Here is a 17,752-nt window from a genome sequence, read left to right on the forward strand (position 1 = left end):
TTGGCCAAGTCTTATAAAGACATGTAGGCTAGGTTATACCCTTGAGATTCTTATTTAATAATTGGTAGGCAGATTATTTTAAAAGGAATGATTTTGAATTATTTATTTCATATATAATGTACATAATGACAAAATGAATTTCATAAACTTAACATTCCATTAAACATAAAAAGGATTACACACTGCCCTAAACGGGACTTTTAATAGACGAATTACCTATCCAGAGGTTAAACTAGAAAACAAGTCCACGCAGGGACCAATACTAGGATAGATGTCCTCACAGGGACAGAAAGACAAGTCCACACAGGGACTGAAAAGACAAGTCCACGCAGGGACTGAAAAGACAAGTCCACGCAGGGACTAAATACACATATAAATGTCCACACAGGGACTTGATTGAAATAGGAATTACGATAATACATCTAGAGATTAATGATCTCGCTTCTTCTTTCCTTTTAACAGGTTTGCCAAACCTTTGAGGAATCCACGGTTGTTCTTACGTTCTTCTTCAAAATCTTGCTCTACCCTGTTTAAATGGTGGAGGATTTCTTCCTGCTCCGGTGGGGAAAAACATGGCGGCTGCGATAGGTGCTGAGCCGGAGGTCTAGCAGGTACTGGATACCCATGAGTTGAGTATCCCATTCCCCACGGTGTTTCATAAGGTACTTCAGGATGAAGGGCGTGGTAGTTTGCCGCCGCTTCTAGGTATGGGTCGACACCAATATAGTTGTAGTGGTTGTGAGCTGGCTGCTCAAATGGGTTATATGCCGTGGAACCGGCGTATATAGGTATCGGGTTATCATAACCCAACGGTGGCGGAGGTGGTGCAACTGGTGCAAAATTCGCCTCTTGAACTGGGTTTGAAGGTCCACCCATTTGTGGGTCTTCATGCAGTGGCGGATAATGACTGCCACTGGAGTGTCGAGGGGTGCTAAAGTGAAAATCCCCTCTTCGTGCGGATATCCGCGCGCCTGTTCTCCTATGCCTTGGAGGATCTGGAGGTGCTTGATGAACTGGCGGCGGTGGAGGCGGTGGCGTGACTGCCACGAAACGCGAATCGTCGGAGGGATCCTGCTGCTGTTGTTGTTGCTGCTCATGAGGCGATAAATGGTGAGAGGGTGTAAAGTACCACTCATACTGGTTGAACCTTGCTTGGTAACTGTCTGGACCCTGATAGGTGTAAGACCCGTTCTTAAAAATCAAGGCTTAACGTATATTTTGCGAAAATAATCATGTAATTAATGATTATATATACATCGGAAATACGGGTTTACTAAAAACTTTTACAAATCATAAGTTATTCTACATCACGTGGTTGAATTCGTTGTTTAAAATTTAAAACATAGCAAAGTGCGGAAGCGTGTATCTATAGTGTGTTCGGTTCTTCGTTGAGCTTGATCGTCTTCCGGCATCCCAAAGTGTACCTACATTTCATAAACATGAAATGCTTTAGTCTTACGGGGTTTAAATCATGTCCAAACGAGTACGGGAAACAATTGATGTTCAAAAGAAAAACAAGGACTTGAAAAATAATCTCCACCGTAACTTACGGTGGCACCGTAAGTTACGGTGGCCCCTGAGTTCATACTCTTCTACCGTACAACAGTAGGTTACCACCGTAACCATATCAACTCCACCGTAACTTACGGTGGCACCGTAAGTTACGGTGGGCCCTGTATGCAACTTTTCCATTTTTGCCGTAATTTGACACGAAATCTTTGGTATCTTTCAACCGCTTATCCGTTTGACTTACCGTTTCTTCCTGCATGTTTAAAATTTGATTCTCCATCATATAGTGTTAAAATCCGATATCCGGCTTGATAAAATTTAAGACTTTTAAGTCTTCGGCTTAATACTCTTTTACCAAAATTTGACCCGTTTGTGATTTTATCAAACATACAAGTTTGAAATTAAGTAATTTTGCAAGCAATGTAAAGGGGCGTAAGCTCCACTTACCTCGCATCCGAATATGCTTTTCTTCTCGTGCTTGATTCGTTTGACCGCTTCTATCCCAAGCCTCCACCTAGCTCGTTAGGCGACAAACTATCATCATTCACAAGGTGGTTAGATTAGTCATTTCAATTCACGACTATTCCACCTCACGTATTTTCTATGTCAAAACTACTATTTGACTTTATCATTGGTTAGTTTGACTTTTAAAAGTCAATTGACTTACCAACATATTCATATGCACATTTGGTTCTTTGAACTCACTTAGGAATATTTCATCCGAACTCTTAACAAAAGATCAATTTTTACATACTAACTAGTAAGCCGCGATTTCATTTAGGCATTTCATATCAATGAAAATTGGCTGTTTTTGGTGACTTGTTTAACCTGTTTACAAGTCCTCAAAAATTATGTTTTTTTTATGTGGCGTACCTCTCGGAGGGTTAGCCCTTGAGTTAAAATTTCAAGATCTAACTCTTTACCAAAACTTCGTGAAAATTCATTTACTAAGCTGCAATCAGATTCGTCACTTCTGACTGCAGCTTACGGAAAAATTCATTTAAAATTCCTCGTTTATCCGATTGACGAAATTCCAATTGGCGATTTTTCTAATCACTTAGCACTTTCTACAGTACAAATTTGAGATCATAACTCAATTCCTAAATTGAGTTATGACATTCGTAATGGGCTGCAAATTCTGCCAGAAAACGCAGCTTGAACCTTTGATACGGAAAAATTCATAAAACGCTCAATTTTCGTCGAAAAAATGCGATTCCAGTGGGGTTTTAAAGATATTTCCTGGAATTACATTTTAGACTCAAGAAACACATGATTTTATCAGGTTTTGTCCAGGTTACAGCCAATACAAATCGGCTGTAAATTCTGATCTAGAATCGTTTGAATTCAGCTTTCAGTTTAAGCTTGTTCTTGACATCATAACACTATTCTTTTGAAATCAAAACCCTAAAAACATCTCATACATGAATTTGGTATCAACAAAGACTTGAGCTAAGCATGATTTCAACATATACTTGTCTAGGGTTTACTCCTAGACACTACTATGTTCCTATTTCATCTACATATCATGCATGCATCATCAAATTTCAGATTTCCCAATTTCATGAGAATTTCAAACAGAGAATTAACATCAAATTTTACATACCTTACAACCCTCTTGCAATGGGGATCAATAATCTATGCTTGATTTTCGATTTTGACTTGGATTGAGCCTTCAATTTGCAAGTTTGGTGAAGATTTAGGGTTTTGATGTGTGGGGATCGCCCCCCTGTTCTTCTTGTACGACCAGACACCTCCTTGTGGGGTGTTTGGTGTGTTTTATTTAATTAATTAAAGTTAAGTTTCAATTTTAACAATATTTGCCCCTCTAATTTGGTTAGTTAATTAAGTAGGGCACAACCTACTTATTTCTAACAATATTCCCCACTTATTAACTAGGTTTAATATTCCTAGTTAACTTTGCGGGTTCGAGAATATTTATGACTAAGTTTATTTCGGGTCCCGTTAACTCGGGCCTTCTATCACTTTATTTCTTAAAAGCTTTTTATTCACTTCAAATAAATATTAGGATTATTAAATAAATTCCTAATATTTGCCAGTTTACTTTTACCACTAACGGTACTTTCCCCGTCTTTAGTATTAACGGGGTTTAATTACCAAACCCGTTTTCGGGGTGTTACAAGTCTACCCCCCTTAAATAGGTTTCGTCCCCGAAACCTTTTCTTACTTAATTTATCGAGTTCCACTCCATGCATTTGCTCTCGATAATCAAATAAGCATTTCTCATATCTTAACCGATTGTTAGTATTACCAGAAAAGTATGGTAATATCCTTTTGGTTATTAATCATCTACGTATCTTATATGACATGATGCGACTTGAAATAACGTAATCTCGTTATTTCCACTAGTTTAATCAACTTAGCGATATTCAATGCTTTCATATACTATCGGATTTCTTTATGAACCCGTTACTTTGACCCGTTTAAAGGTCTTTAGTGAAATCTTTCACTTTTAGCAACAAATCTTTTTATTTTCAAATTTATTTATTCGGTTCAGTTATACCGAATTTACCACTTACAAGCAAACCAAATTTCTTAACTTGAATTACTGACCTTAACCGGTTTCACTAACTAGACTTATTAGTCCGGTTTCTTTTTACCGCTCGCTTGGTTATAATGTGATTCTTCTTCACATTGTACCTCTTGACCGTGATCATGTCACATCATGTTTAATTTATATTAACCTTTTCATCTTCGAAAATATCACTTTTCGAATATATTGTCTTGCACCTATCAGTGTCAAGATTTGTATCTTTCATACTTATTATTTAAATTCCTATCAGAGTCTATGTTTGTAAAAACATTATTTCTTACTAAAACCGAAGTTTTAGTTTTAGGATCTTCTCTTTAACTTTTGTCAATTATCCCTACCAGGATATTGACAGTCCATAATTTATTCTTATTTGGTTATATCCCATTACCGGGCTCATTATTCTCTTGCATTAACGTTACCCTTATCTGGCTAGCGCTCATTTGTGCCATTCGGCGTTATATTGTATTCAACCTGTTTGACTTATTAATGTGAAATCCATCACTTATAAACAATCAACTTTATTCTTTATTTAACCCATTCGACTTCGAATAGTTGAACATATTTGCTCACAATTTCTATATACGAGATTTTATAGTCATAACTTGTAATCCAAGTCCTTTGATTTTTCAACCCGCGTTCACGTCTCTTGGTTTACGCATGCGTTTAGTTCTTACCCATCAACCGGGTGTTTTACCGAAGTCGTTATTATTGCAACCCTCCCGGTATGCATTAAGACCTCGCTTCATTTTTTTATATTCCGACTTTGTCTTTAAGTTTGACGTTTTACAAAAACGACCCGTTAAGGGACATATTTGCATTTTCCGGGTTCGAGTGTAAGTACACTCCCTCCCAATGCTTGTCTAAATCATTTTACATGTTTGCGTTTTCTGGGTTCGAGTGTAAGTACACTCCCTCCCAATACTTGTCTAAATCATTTTACATGCTTGCGTTTTCTGGGTTCGAGTGTAAGTACACTCCCTCCCAATACTTGTCTAAATCATTTTACATGCTTGCGTTTTCTGGGTTCGAGTGTAAGTACACTCCCTCCCAATACTTGTCTAAATCATTTTACATGCTTGCGTTTTCTGGGTTCGAGTGTAAGTACACTCCCTCCCAATACTTGTCTAAATCATTTTACATGCTTGCGTTTTCTTGGTTCGAGTGTAAGTACACTCCCTCCCAATACTTGTCTAAATCATTTTACATGCTTGCGTTTTCTGGGTTCGAGTGTAAGTACACTCCCTCCCAATACTTGTCTAAATCATTTTACATGCTTCTTTGTCCCTTCACTCGGGCTCATTATCCTGATGTAATACGCTTCCGTCACTCGGTTGTGCGTTTACATTATTATCAAATATTTTGCTTATCTGATTCATTTGGGTACTTTTTAATTAGTCCCATTCACCCCGCCCTTACTACATCGGATGTAAACGTGTCCGCCATAAGAAGTTCATGGTATCATATGCCACTACTTACTTGGCCAGAGTAAGCGATTAACACATGGCGCACATGACCTTTTTATAGTTTTCACATCACGCCCTATGTAAATAACGCCTCTATTTGTTTCTCTTGGAAACAATATCCCGAATACATTTTCTATTCGGGTTTTTCCAAGTTTTTAATCTACATATGCAACTTTCAATTTCTACTTATTTGTTGCATATTACTATTTGTGCGATTATTTAAAATGTGCACCTGGTAATGTTTGCCCCGACGGGCGTTCCTTGCCATTAACCTTGTTCGCGGTCTTTACGCGATTTAGTCCTCGGTGAGCATACTCCTCTTGTCATACTTAGGATCGTTCCATCATCGTATCCACAATTCGTTTGACTCTCGTCGTCTTCAACGCGAGTGTCCTTTAAAACATTCACAAGAGTTAGTAATATCAACTTTAATAATCGCCCGTATTATAATACGAGGCTTTTTCTACTATACGCGTCAACGCACGTATTTTCGTCAACTATATCAATCATTTTAATTGGGGTAACGTGTATCACACGATAACCCTATGTGTTGTTCACAACATTTCAACACATACCAAACCATTAATATACATGTACTTACCGGATTTGCGATCAAGCCTCGAACCGAACACATTTTGTCAACAACCTTGAGCTCTGATTACCAACTTGTAAGACCCGTTCTTAAAAATCAAGGCTTAACGTATATTTTGCGAAAATAATCATGTAATTAATGATTATATATACATCGGAAATACGGGTTTACTAAAAACTTTTACAAATCATAAGTTATTCTACATCACGTGGTTGAATTCGTTGTTTAAAATTTACAACATAGCAAAGTGCGGAAGCGTGTATCTATAGTGTGTTCGGTTCTTCGTTGAGCTTGATCGTCTTCCGGCATCCCAAAGTGTACCTACATTTCATAAACATGAAATGCTTTAGTCTTACGGGGTTTAAATCATGTCCAAACGAGTACGGGAAACAATTGATGTTCAAAAGAAAAACAAGGACTTGAAAAATAATCTCCACCGTAACTTACGGTGGCACCGTAAGTTACGGTGGCCCCTGAGTTCATACTCTTCTACCGTACAACAGTAGGTTACCACCGTAACCATATCAACTCCACCGTAACTTACGGTGGCACCGTAAGTTACGGTGGGCCCTGTATGCAACTTTTCCATTTTTGCCGTAATTTGACACGAAATCTTTCGTATCTTTCAACCGCTTATTCGTTTGACTTACCGTTTCTTGCTGCATGTTTAAAATTTGATTCTCCATCATATAGTGTTAAAATCCGATATCCGGCTTGATAAAATTTAAGACTTTTAAGTCTTCGGCTTAATACTCTTTTACCAAAATTTGACCCGTTTGTGATTTTATCAAACATACAAGTTTGTTCGACCCTTATTTCTCACCAACCTATTAAATTCAATAATGTCTAACATATGAGGTTCCGATTTTAGAATTACATACCTTCTTTAATCCATTTCACCCATATGCTTATTTTGACCCGTTTGAGGTATTTACTCATTTTAGTCTAGAACTTGTGCTTTTCTTTTGACGCCACAAAAGTCCATGTCTAATTAACTACAAATATTCCACCACAACTATTTTGTGGCGGATTTAACATAATGAATCCCTTTTTCCCAAATTTACCCATTGGTTGATCATTTTACGCAAATGACCGTTTTTGAGCATTTGACCCATGAATATGAATCACTATACGACGAAGGGCTTTCGCTAAATATTTGACCAAAAATTGTATGTTTAACCAAAAGCATATTTAAACGTACCTGGCTCGGGTCAAGGTAGTGACCCGTTTACATAACTTTTGCTTTAAATCTTTCTAGTTTAAGCAACGCATACTTATGTTATTTCCTGTGATTACAAAACTCAACAAGCGATTGTCAAATGTAATTGTCAAATGGTGCTAACAACACCATTTGACCCATTTAGTCTAATTTGCCATTTATCCATATGAGATGGTACTTAGTTACCATTTCATCCCTTTAAACCTAACCTGGTTTTCCTTTAACTTGTTTTACTTAAAACCGTTTTTAGTTGTTCGTCATTACATGACTAATTTACCTTTTTACTCCTTTTACCATGATTCATGATTTCTACCCTTTTTCCTTGTTCCGACTCTCATTGAATCGTGTCGGAACATTGTATACCAACACTTAGTAGCATTCATATGCAATACTTGAAATTAAGTAATTTTGCAAGCAATGTAAAGGGGCGTAAGCTCCACTTACCTCGCATCCGAATATGCTTTTCTTCTCGTGCTTGATTCGTTTGACCGCTTCTATCCCAAGCCTCCACCTAGCTCGTTAGGCGACAAACTATCATCATTCACAAGGTGGTTAGATTAGTCATTTCAATTCACGACTATTCCACCTCACGTATTTTCTATGTCGAAACTACTATTTGACTTTATCATTGGTTAGTTTGACTTTTAAAAGTCAATTGACTTACCAACATATTCATATGCACATTTGGTTCTTTGAACTCACTTAGGAATATTTCATCCGAACTCTTAACAAAAGATCAATTTTTACATACTAACTAGTAAGCCGCGATTTCATTTAGGCATTTCATATCAATGAAAATTGGCTGTTTTTGGTGACTTGTTTAACCTGTTTACAAGTCCTCAAAAATTATGATTTTTTTATGTGGCGTACCTCTTGGAGGGTTAGCCCTTGAGTTAAAATTTCAAGATCTAACTCTTTACCAAAAATTCGTGAAAATTCATTTACTAAGCTGCAATCAGATTCGTCACTTCTGACTGCAGCTTACGGAAAAATTCATTTAAAATTCCTCGTTTATCCGATTGACGAAATTCCAATTGGCGATTTTTCTAATCACTTAGCACTTTCTACAGTACAAATTTGAGATCATAACTCAATTCCTAAATTGAGTTATGACATTCGTAATGGGCTGCAAATTCTGCCAGAAAACGCAGCTTGAACCTTTGATACGGAAAAATTCATAAAACGCTCAATTTTCGTCGAAAAAATGCGATTCCAGTGGGGTTTTAAAGATATTTCCTGGAATTACATTTTAGACTCAAGAAACACATGATTTTATCAGGTTTTGTCCAGGTTACAGCCAATACAAATCGGCTGTAAATTCTGATCTAGAATCGTTTGAATTCAGCTTTCAGTTTAAGCTTGTTCTTGACATCATAACACTATTCTTTTGAAATCAAAACCCTAAAAACATCTCATACATGAATTTGGTATCAACAAAGACTTGAGCTAAGCATGATTTCAACATATACTTGTCTAGGGTTTACTCCTAGACACTACTATGTTCCTATTTCATCTACATATCATGCATGCATCATCAAATTTCAGATTTCCCAATTTCATGAGAATTTCAAACAGAGAATTAACATCAAATTTTACATACCTTACAACCCTCTTGCAATGGGGATCAATAATCTATGCTTGATTTTCGATTTTGACTTGGATTGAGCTTTCAATTTGCAAGTTTGGTGAAGATTTAGGGTTTTGATGTGTGGGGATCGCCCCCCTGTTCTTCTTGTACGACCAGACACCTCCTTGTGGGGTGTTTGGTGTGTTTTATTTAATTAATTAAAGTTAAGTTTCAATTTTAACAATATTGGCCCCTCTAATTTGGTTAGTTAATTAAGTAGGGCACAACCTACTTATTTCTAACAATATTCCCCACTTATTAACTAGGTTTAATATTCCTAGTTAACTTTGCGGGTTCGAGAATATTTATGACTAAGTTTATTTCGGGTCCCGTTAACTCGGGCCTTCTATCACTTTATTTCTTAAAAGCTTTTTATTCACTTCAAATAAATATTAGGATTATTAAATAAATTCCTAATATTTGCCAGTTTACTTTTACCACTAACGGTACTTTCCCCGTCTTTAGTATTAACGGGGTTTAATTACCAAACCCGTTTTCGGGGTGTTACAATAGGGTGTCCCGTGGAAAGATGATCCATCAGAGATCTCGATTGGATGGTTGGGGATACCTCTTGCAGGTTTGACGGGATCCGTGTCCTCGTCCATGTCCACTGCATTGTCTTCTGAGAAATGGTCCTTGGGCCCAAGAGGGTTAAAACCTACTGGTTCTTGGATAAAGTTTGTCGGGTTAAACCGACCCTGAAAGACAGAGTAGGGTCGCCAAGGGAACGGTGCGAAACGGAACGCTGGAGAGGTATGAATGAAGGTTGAGGGTTATCGGGCTCGTTTTCCGAGTGCGGCCCAAAAGAGTGACGGTAAGAAGGTGTTGAACTGTTCGAGATAGACCTTCTAGCGGGCTCAAAAAGGTTCCTCCTGTTTCTCTGAGGTTCGGCACTCATTGTAGTGGAAGGAGTTCGCAGGTGAGAAGGCCCGGTCTCGTGATCGTTGTGGGTAGAGATTGGCCCTTTGCCTCTTCCTCCTCTTCTGATTCTCGGTGGCATATTTACTGATTAAACAATTGAAATAATATAACAAACAATAAAGGACAAACTAAAGCAATAATTTGGATTTGTCCTAAGTTCTTGTCTAGACTCGAGTATGTGCAATTGTGTCATTGAGATTAAACACATAAGGCTAGAGTTTAATTCACTCAACGTTGGCTCTGATACCAACCTGTCACACCCCGATATTTACACGCTTCACCGGTGGGCCCGGTGGGGGATTATCGTGACGTTGTTGGCAACATTACAGTCAAACAACACAATATTTAAATGCACAACGGAAGCAAAAGATAGATATATTTCAACCGAATAATATTGTAATATCATGTATCACAAACAGTTGAAAATAATCCACTGGGGGATCAAAAAAATAAATACGAACTATTGTTCAACAGTTTGACATCCAAGCTTGCGAGACTTATTGAGGACGCTAGGAGAAAGCCAGCCTAGTTCGCATAGTACCTGCACTTAACCTTTTTGAGAAAATACGTCAGTTTACACTGGTAAATACATTCAACCGACTCAGTTTGAAAAGTTTAATAAAATTGATTTGAATGCACGTGGCACAAACTTTTATAACTTGGGATAATTATTTGAATATAATACTTGTAAACGAATTACATGTTCCTTATACGTTCAGTAGCCCGATCCGTAGACCAGGTTAAAGATCAATAGACACACCACATTATTTATTCATTCATGCACTGACGAGTGTACGCCTACACCCCGTGCTCAGGTCGTGGCCATCTCGTAAGATGATGCCAAGGATATCCGGGACATGGTCATTAACCCCCCAAAAGCTTTAAGCAAACATAACATTTCAAAACAAAGCATATCAATGATTTAATCTCTATTCGATTAAAGATTCAATGCTGGACCAAGCGGTATTTTATATACCGTACCCCAAGCCCGTATAAGGGAAATTAAGTCAAAAGTATTTACCTTTGCAAGTATCAATCACACATAGCAAGTGCGGGTAGCTTTTACTGGGTCTCCTATTCTGGAACGAAGGTTTATAATAACCTATTAGAATCCTAACGGGTCTTTAATTTAGCCTAAGCTTAGACCGGTTAGTTTTAACGAAAGATACGGTTCGAACGCGTGATTAAGCGAAGACCGGGATTGAATGTGATTTAGAGCCGACAAGTTTGAAGACTTGTATAATATGGGTAATCTAACCACATTCTGGATTTTGAGATAAAAACGATAAGGTTTGACCCGTTTCGGCTAATTTATGTAAACTAGTTACATAAACCGAACCGAACGCGCAGAAAGCGTAATGGGTAACCACGAGAGTCACTTACAGGTTTCCTAAGTTAATATGTCCTAAATATGTTGTGGTATCAATAGGATACCTTCCATTATGCCCAAAACGAGTTTAACCTTAATACAAGCCCCGAAGGGGTATTTTGGTCATTTTAAAGATTATAAAAGAGATTATTTATAATTCTGATGCTGGGGTCTGAAGTGATCAGTAAAACCACTTACTTTAACAAGTTACATCAGTAGGTAAAAGTCTTTATATGACAAAATGGTTACAAACTCAAACTATGCGTTTAATACGCGTATAAAGTCGTTTTAAGTGATTTCCGGTTTATACAGGAAATCTGAGTTTTCTGATCAGGTTATAAAGTTCAAAATACTTTATTTATTATATAAAATCAGTAGCAATTGGATTTGTGTCAAAATACTATGTAGAACTCATTTTATGTCCGAAAAGGGTATAATCGGTATTTACCTAATCAATGCCATAACCTTAGGTTATGAGCAGGTTAAAAATAATTAAAAATCTTTAAAAATCTCAAAATATTATATTACATCAGTGTGTAAAAGGTTTGGTGTTGAAATTGGGTTTAGATAGGCTTTATGCTAAGTGCGCCGTTTAATTAACAAAAGTTTCTTAATTGCGCTATTTAGCATAACTCCTATTCTGGACCTCGATCTGCTATGAAACTTTAGGGACATGCTTATAAATCAGTAGCAAGGATTTTTGCTCTCTTACATTCCCAAAATTCTTGTTTTATGATTAAAAGGGCATTATGGTCAACATTTAAGCATTTAACGGAAATGTGCAAACGACTCGGACAATTAACGAACCAGTCACAGAGGGTTATTCTATCATGTAACCTGGTCCTAAGGAAGTCCTAAGGCATTTCTAAACTCTACTAAAATGGATCAGAACTGAAGTCAAAGCAAAAGTCAAGGTTTTGCGACTTTCGGTTCTGAACCGGGTCAAAACAGAAAATTGTTGGATCAAACAAGCTTAGACCAGTTATTATACTTATTACCAAGTTATATGAGTGATAAAATAGGTTACATGCCTTCTACATTGTTAATTACATGTTAATTCGAAAATTAAGCTTCTGTTGACTTTTTCTAAACAACTTTGACCCGACATTTGATCTAGTTAGAGTGGGAACCAGGGGGTGCCCTTTTAAGGGTTTAATGCCCACCTAATTACCAACTTATAACTACCTTTGATTTGACTAATCACTGGACCATTAATGATTAATTGCTAAGTCAACCGTTAATTACGACGGTTTGACTTTTAAGCTAAAACTAAGTAAAAACTCAACTAAGAAAGGTCAAGCATACTTACTGAAGTCCTATGCACGATTAGGAAGGCTTAGGGTCTGCTCTTAAGCTCCAGGAAGCTCCAGAAATGCATAAGTGATGAGTGAACACAATGTTGCAACTCAAGGGCCTTTTATAGTGATTTTAATCCATTGGGATCATGACAACTAGGTCTATCATTGTTCCCAGATCATTTACAAGTGTTTCCTAGTGCCTAGGAACTGTTAGGGGTCACCTATGCTGCTGAAAATATCTTACTAAGTCGGTTAAACTTTTATAACTGCCAACAGCCAACCTGCTGTCGCTGGGCACTCCTTACGGACCGTAAGGCAGGACCTTTACGGTCCGTAAGCCTTTACCAGAAGGCAAAAATTTTTAACTTCTCTAACTTTGAAAGGGCAACATGTGTATTATGATTTCTGGCCATGAATTATCAGTATGTTTCCTTTAACCCATACTTGAACAGTTGTTTATCCTTTCTTGAAGTAACATTGGTTCGAACAATATTGGAATTCATAAACGAAGGCTATATCATGCATTATTTCATAGAATCCTTTTCTTGAAATTAGGAATCTATTATTAATATAAATCACCGGATTTAAAGGTAAACTAAATGTTTAACATCCACATTAGGGCCTTGGAATTTATAATGAAGTTGTTCAGAGGTATCAATTAACATGTCGACATGTTCAAAAATCCTGCCATACATCTTTAGCTAAATCCGGGTTTATAATGCTTTTGTCGTACGTAACACGTGTCGTTATTTAATTGGACGCAAATTTTCGAGGTGTTACAACAATATCCTGATCATGTGTGCTTACTACAGAAATCACTTTATGGCTTAAAACAGGCTCCACGAGCCTGGTACCAACGATTTACTAATTTTGTACTCTCCTTGAGGTTTCAACAAAGTAAATGCGACAATTCTCTTTTCACTTACCAGCAAAATGGCACCACTGCCTATCTTCTTATCTACATCGATGACATCATCCTTACAACATCGACAGTCTCTCTTCGGGTACATCTTATGTCGCGACTTGCAGCCGAATTTGCAATGAAGGATCTAGGGCCTCTAAGTCATTTTTTGGGTATTCACGTGCAAAGGCAAGGTAACAAGGTGTTTCTTTCTCAACAGGTATACACGAAAGAAATCATTGACAGGGCTGGCATGTCTTCGTGCAAACCCGCTGCCACTCTAGTTGATACCAAACCCAAGCTTGGGTCGAACTCGGGTGACGATTATGACGACCCGACATTGTATCGCAGCCTTGCGGGAGCTCTTCAATATTTAACATTCACGAGACCCGATATTTGCTACGCCGTTCAACAGGTGTGTATGTTCATGCACGCACCCAAAGTGGATCATTGGAATGCACTTCAACGAATCATTCGCTATCTACAAGGTACCTCCTCTCATGGTTTGACTATCGGTGCTTCACCGGGCTTCTCATTACGAGCATACACTGACACCGATTGGGCGGGGTGTCCGGATACGCGGCGATCTGCCTCAGGTTATTGTGTCTATTTAGGCCCCAACATTATCTCATGGTCGTCCAAACATCAATCGGTTATCTCTAGGTCTAGTGCTGAGGCAGAATATCGGGGCGTCGCTAATGTGGTTGCGGAAATTTGTTGGCTTCGAAACCTTTTGTTGGAATTACATAAGCCTCTAACCACCGCTAGTCTTGTGTACTGCGATAATATTAGTGTTATTTATTTATCCGGGAACCCAGTTCAGCATCAATGTACCAAGCACATAGAGCCGGACATTCATTTTGTTCGTGACCTGGTTCAAAGAGGTTCTGTTCGGATTCTACACATCCCTATGCGTTTTCAAGTTGCTGACATATTCACGAAAGGCTTACCCAAGGTGTTATTTGACGATTTCCGGACCAGTCTCAGCATTCGGCCTCCTCTAGCTTTGACTGCGGGGGTGTAATAGATAATGACATAAAATAGGAAAATATATGTTATATTTGTAATGTATATCTCTCCCCAATGTAAGGAGATTTGTTTGTACACTATTTATGTTCGATAATGTTAATGAGAAGGCAAGGGATTTTGTTATCTTTCACATAGTACTATCTTATTTAAATACGCAAGTATATCATTACTAAATATTTCCACAATTATAATACCCAAATATAATTAGTGTTTAAGGTATGTCGATAACACCCGTCGTATTGCGTGGACAAAGCCGCTAATTTAAAATAAATAAATCATTAGTATGACAAAAAATGTTATAACAATTAACAAAACAAAATTAATGTAGCAAAATTTCCTTTATCTTCATCTCTTTTTCTCATTTTACGATTACTGCCATATAGTTGTTCAGAGGGTTACTTCTTAAATATAATAACTTAAATTCCTTATCTTCATATATTTTTTTCTCGTTTTACGTTTTTTACTAACATATATTTTAAGAGGCATACTTTTTAAAAATAATGTGACGATAACCTATTTCTCTATCATAATAGCATTAACAATCTAACTATCAAAATTAGAGTAGGCTAAATAAGCTAAAGTACTAACATTAACAATTGATTAATATATCTATCAATAACACAAATAATACAACTGAAATGAATAGTGTTTGTGGTCGTGAGCTTTAGTAATTGGGCTATTTGAGCGGTTCTCTTGCGTGGTTGCCTTTGGTTAGTCTGTGTGAGCAATGCTCTCCACATTCGTACATTACGACACAACGTCTCCATTTCAACACATGACCACTCTTCGTCTTTCCTATCGCCTCTTAATCAGAAGAGACATGATAGATAGAAAGAGACGGAGGTAGTTTCACCTCTAAAAATCAAAGCACAAACTTAGATTTAGTTTGTTTGCAAAAATTGAAATCGCTATGGAAATTTCAAATTTAATTGAAAGCGATTATTGAGTCTTGTAAAATGAGAATCAAAATCATTGAGTTATCACCATTATGGAGCAAATATTATAATAAATTAGGAAATAATATTTTGAGAAAAAAAATAATTACCTACAGAATTGTCACACTCCAACCGATGGCGGAAACATCAGAGTGAGACGAAAACAAAATTGCAAGAGACTTCATAACAACTAAATATGACAAGTATTTAAAAGTACAATTTCATTTCATTGCTAACGGTTCAAGTACATGAATTTGGAAACAAAATAAAACAAGTTACGTATGACTAATCTACAAACATGGATTAAAGTTTGGTGCGTTTCTAGTCATTCCTACTATATTATTTTCAATGCGTCATGATCGTAATCCTGCAATATGTAGTAAAGTAACATGTCAACACATAAAGTATTGGCGAGCATACAAGTTTAGGTGTACTAGCATAAGTATAAAAGAGTTTAACGAAATCCACATGACAATAACGTATACTAAGGCATAACATACATAATCTAGCATGCAACACATACATGTCAACCCAAAGATTCTCGCTAGCGTAATCTTGTCGTAGCCACGACAAGACAGTTATGATTAACTTAACATGACCTCAAGAATACGGGCAATGCGTTACTCTTATAGCGCTATACATGTTAGGGGAGGCTTCTACGAAGTTAATGGCAAAGCACTATGCACGTAAAGTTTCTAGCATGTTTGTGTTCCTAAGTATAAACGTTTAAGCATGTATGATGGATTCCATTGTATGTATAAAGTATTTGCGTATAAGTGTTTGTGTGAGTTTTTGTATAATATATATATATATATATATATATATATATTGCACCCAAAAGTGATAAAACGGAAAAAAGGGTTCATGTATACTCACGGTTTTGCTAAGTTTTCTGATTATCCACGTATTGACGAGTTGATGAGAATGGAGAAACGAAAGTGTACGAGTATACGGAGTTTATGGAGTGTTTGGATTCGGAATTAAGTATGAAAAGTATATGTATGCAAAAGTATATCTCGTCTAAACACTCGTTTGGACACTAAGTTTTAATGTGTTTTCATGGGTCCTAACGTGCCCATTAGAATCACAAACGAGGAATAAAGAACAAAGATAATATAACCTACATTCATGACATATAACCATAATTCGGTTAAGTATATTATATAGTATATATTTATGTTTATGTAATAAGTCCATCATGAGTATCATAGAAGTCAAGTATGGAGGCATGTATACCTCTTTATATGATTCACCAAAGCACAAGGTCATCAACTTAGTTGATGATCCGGTTGGTCATGAATGAAAAATGAAATACAACTAACTAACTAGCTCATTAAATAGCCAAGTAAGAACAACTCGGGTGTTTCATACCCATCATGGAAAATGTTGGAGATGCGACGGGGTTGTGTTACTTTAGGTCTAGGAAACTACTTGGAATAACCTGATAAAACATCAAGAGATGTGGTGGAACAAGTTTGGAAAGCCAAGACTTCCATGGTTCACACCTTTACCAAAACACAAGTCTCACCATATTGAATATGGTGAGCTTGGATGGTTTCATCACTTGTAGGTCATCTTAATACTTGTCAAAATAGAAAGTTTAGAGGGTGTTTGCACCTCTAAACTCATAAGAATCAACCTTAAACAAGTCCTATAACCATACATGTGTTTAGGAACAAGTTAGGCACAAGATTCGTGTAAGAATGTTTAAGTTTTATAAAAGTTTGCAAAATTACTTCCAAAACAGAAAGTTTGGACCTCAAAATGGTGATGTTCCACCTTATTTTACCATGCTAAACTTGTGGAAACACTCCTAGATGTGTTACAAGCTTTGTAGTGAAAGAGAAGATGAAAAAGTGAGGTAGAAGCTCACTTTTTGCACTTAGATAATTCTGCCAAGAACTTGCAATTACAATAGATTGAGAGTGTTTTTGAGAGTGTAACTTAGTTGGGAAAGTGAAAATATGAGGATGGAGGCTTAGTTTTATAATGAAGGTTTAGGGTTTAGTAATAAAGGAGGTTGTATGGTGATTGGGAAGAAGGGAGTGAGGGAAATTGGCCAACCAGCTCAGGGGAAATAACTGTCTGCGGATCGCACTCCGTGGCGTCACGCGAAGGCCAGGAAGGGTGGGGGTCACGCGACGCGGCGCTTCATCTGACCCGTCCAAGTTTGTTTTGTTACATTAAGGCCCCTGAACTTTGATTCCCTTATCAATTTATGCAATAACTTTGCATTTTAACATGTTTTTGAGTATGGAAAGCGTAGTATAATTTGTGCATCAAGAATGTACGAATGATGTTCCGAATGTACAATTAGTATTATATTGCAAATAAACAC

General features: G+C 37.1%; 1 protein-coding gene across 1 annotated transcript; it reads left to right on the forward strand.

The window, feature by feature from the left end:
* Window positions 1-13,562: 13,562 nt before the first annotated feature.
* On the forward strand, window positions 13,563-14,474 carry LOC110919363 (uncharacterized mitochondrial protein AtMg00810-like). Its single transcript, XM_022163661.1, has one exon. It carries the CDS (start codon window positions 13,563-13,565, stop codon window positions 14,472-14,474), a length of 912 nt encoding a protein of 303 aa, XP_022019353.1.
* Window positions 14,475-17,752: the final 3,278 nt, after the last annotated feature.

This window comes from Helianthus annuus, chromosome 1 (assembly GCF_002127325.2).
Source record: "Helianthus annuus cultivar XRQ/B chromosome 1, HanXRQr2.0-SUNRISE, whole genome shotgun sequence".
Taxonomy (NCBI): domain Eukaryota; kingdom Viridiplantae; phylum Streptophyta; class Magnoliopsida; order Asterales; family Asteraceae; genus Helianthus; species Helianthus annuus.

Coding starts and splice junctions, on each gene's coding strand:
- LOC110919363 (XM_022163661.1), top strand. CDS start 13,563: ATGTCGCGACTTGCAGCCGAATTTGCAATGAAGGATCTAGGGCCTCTA.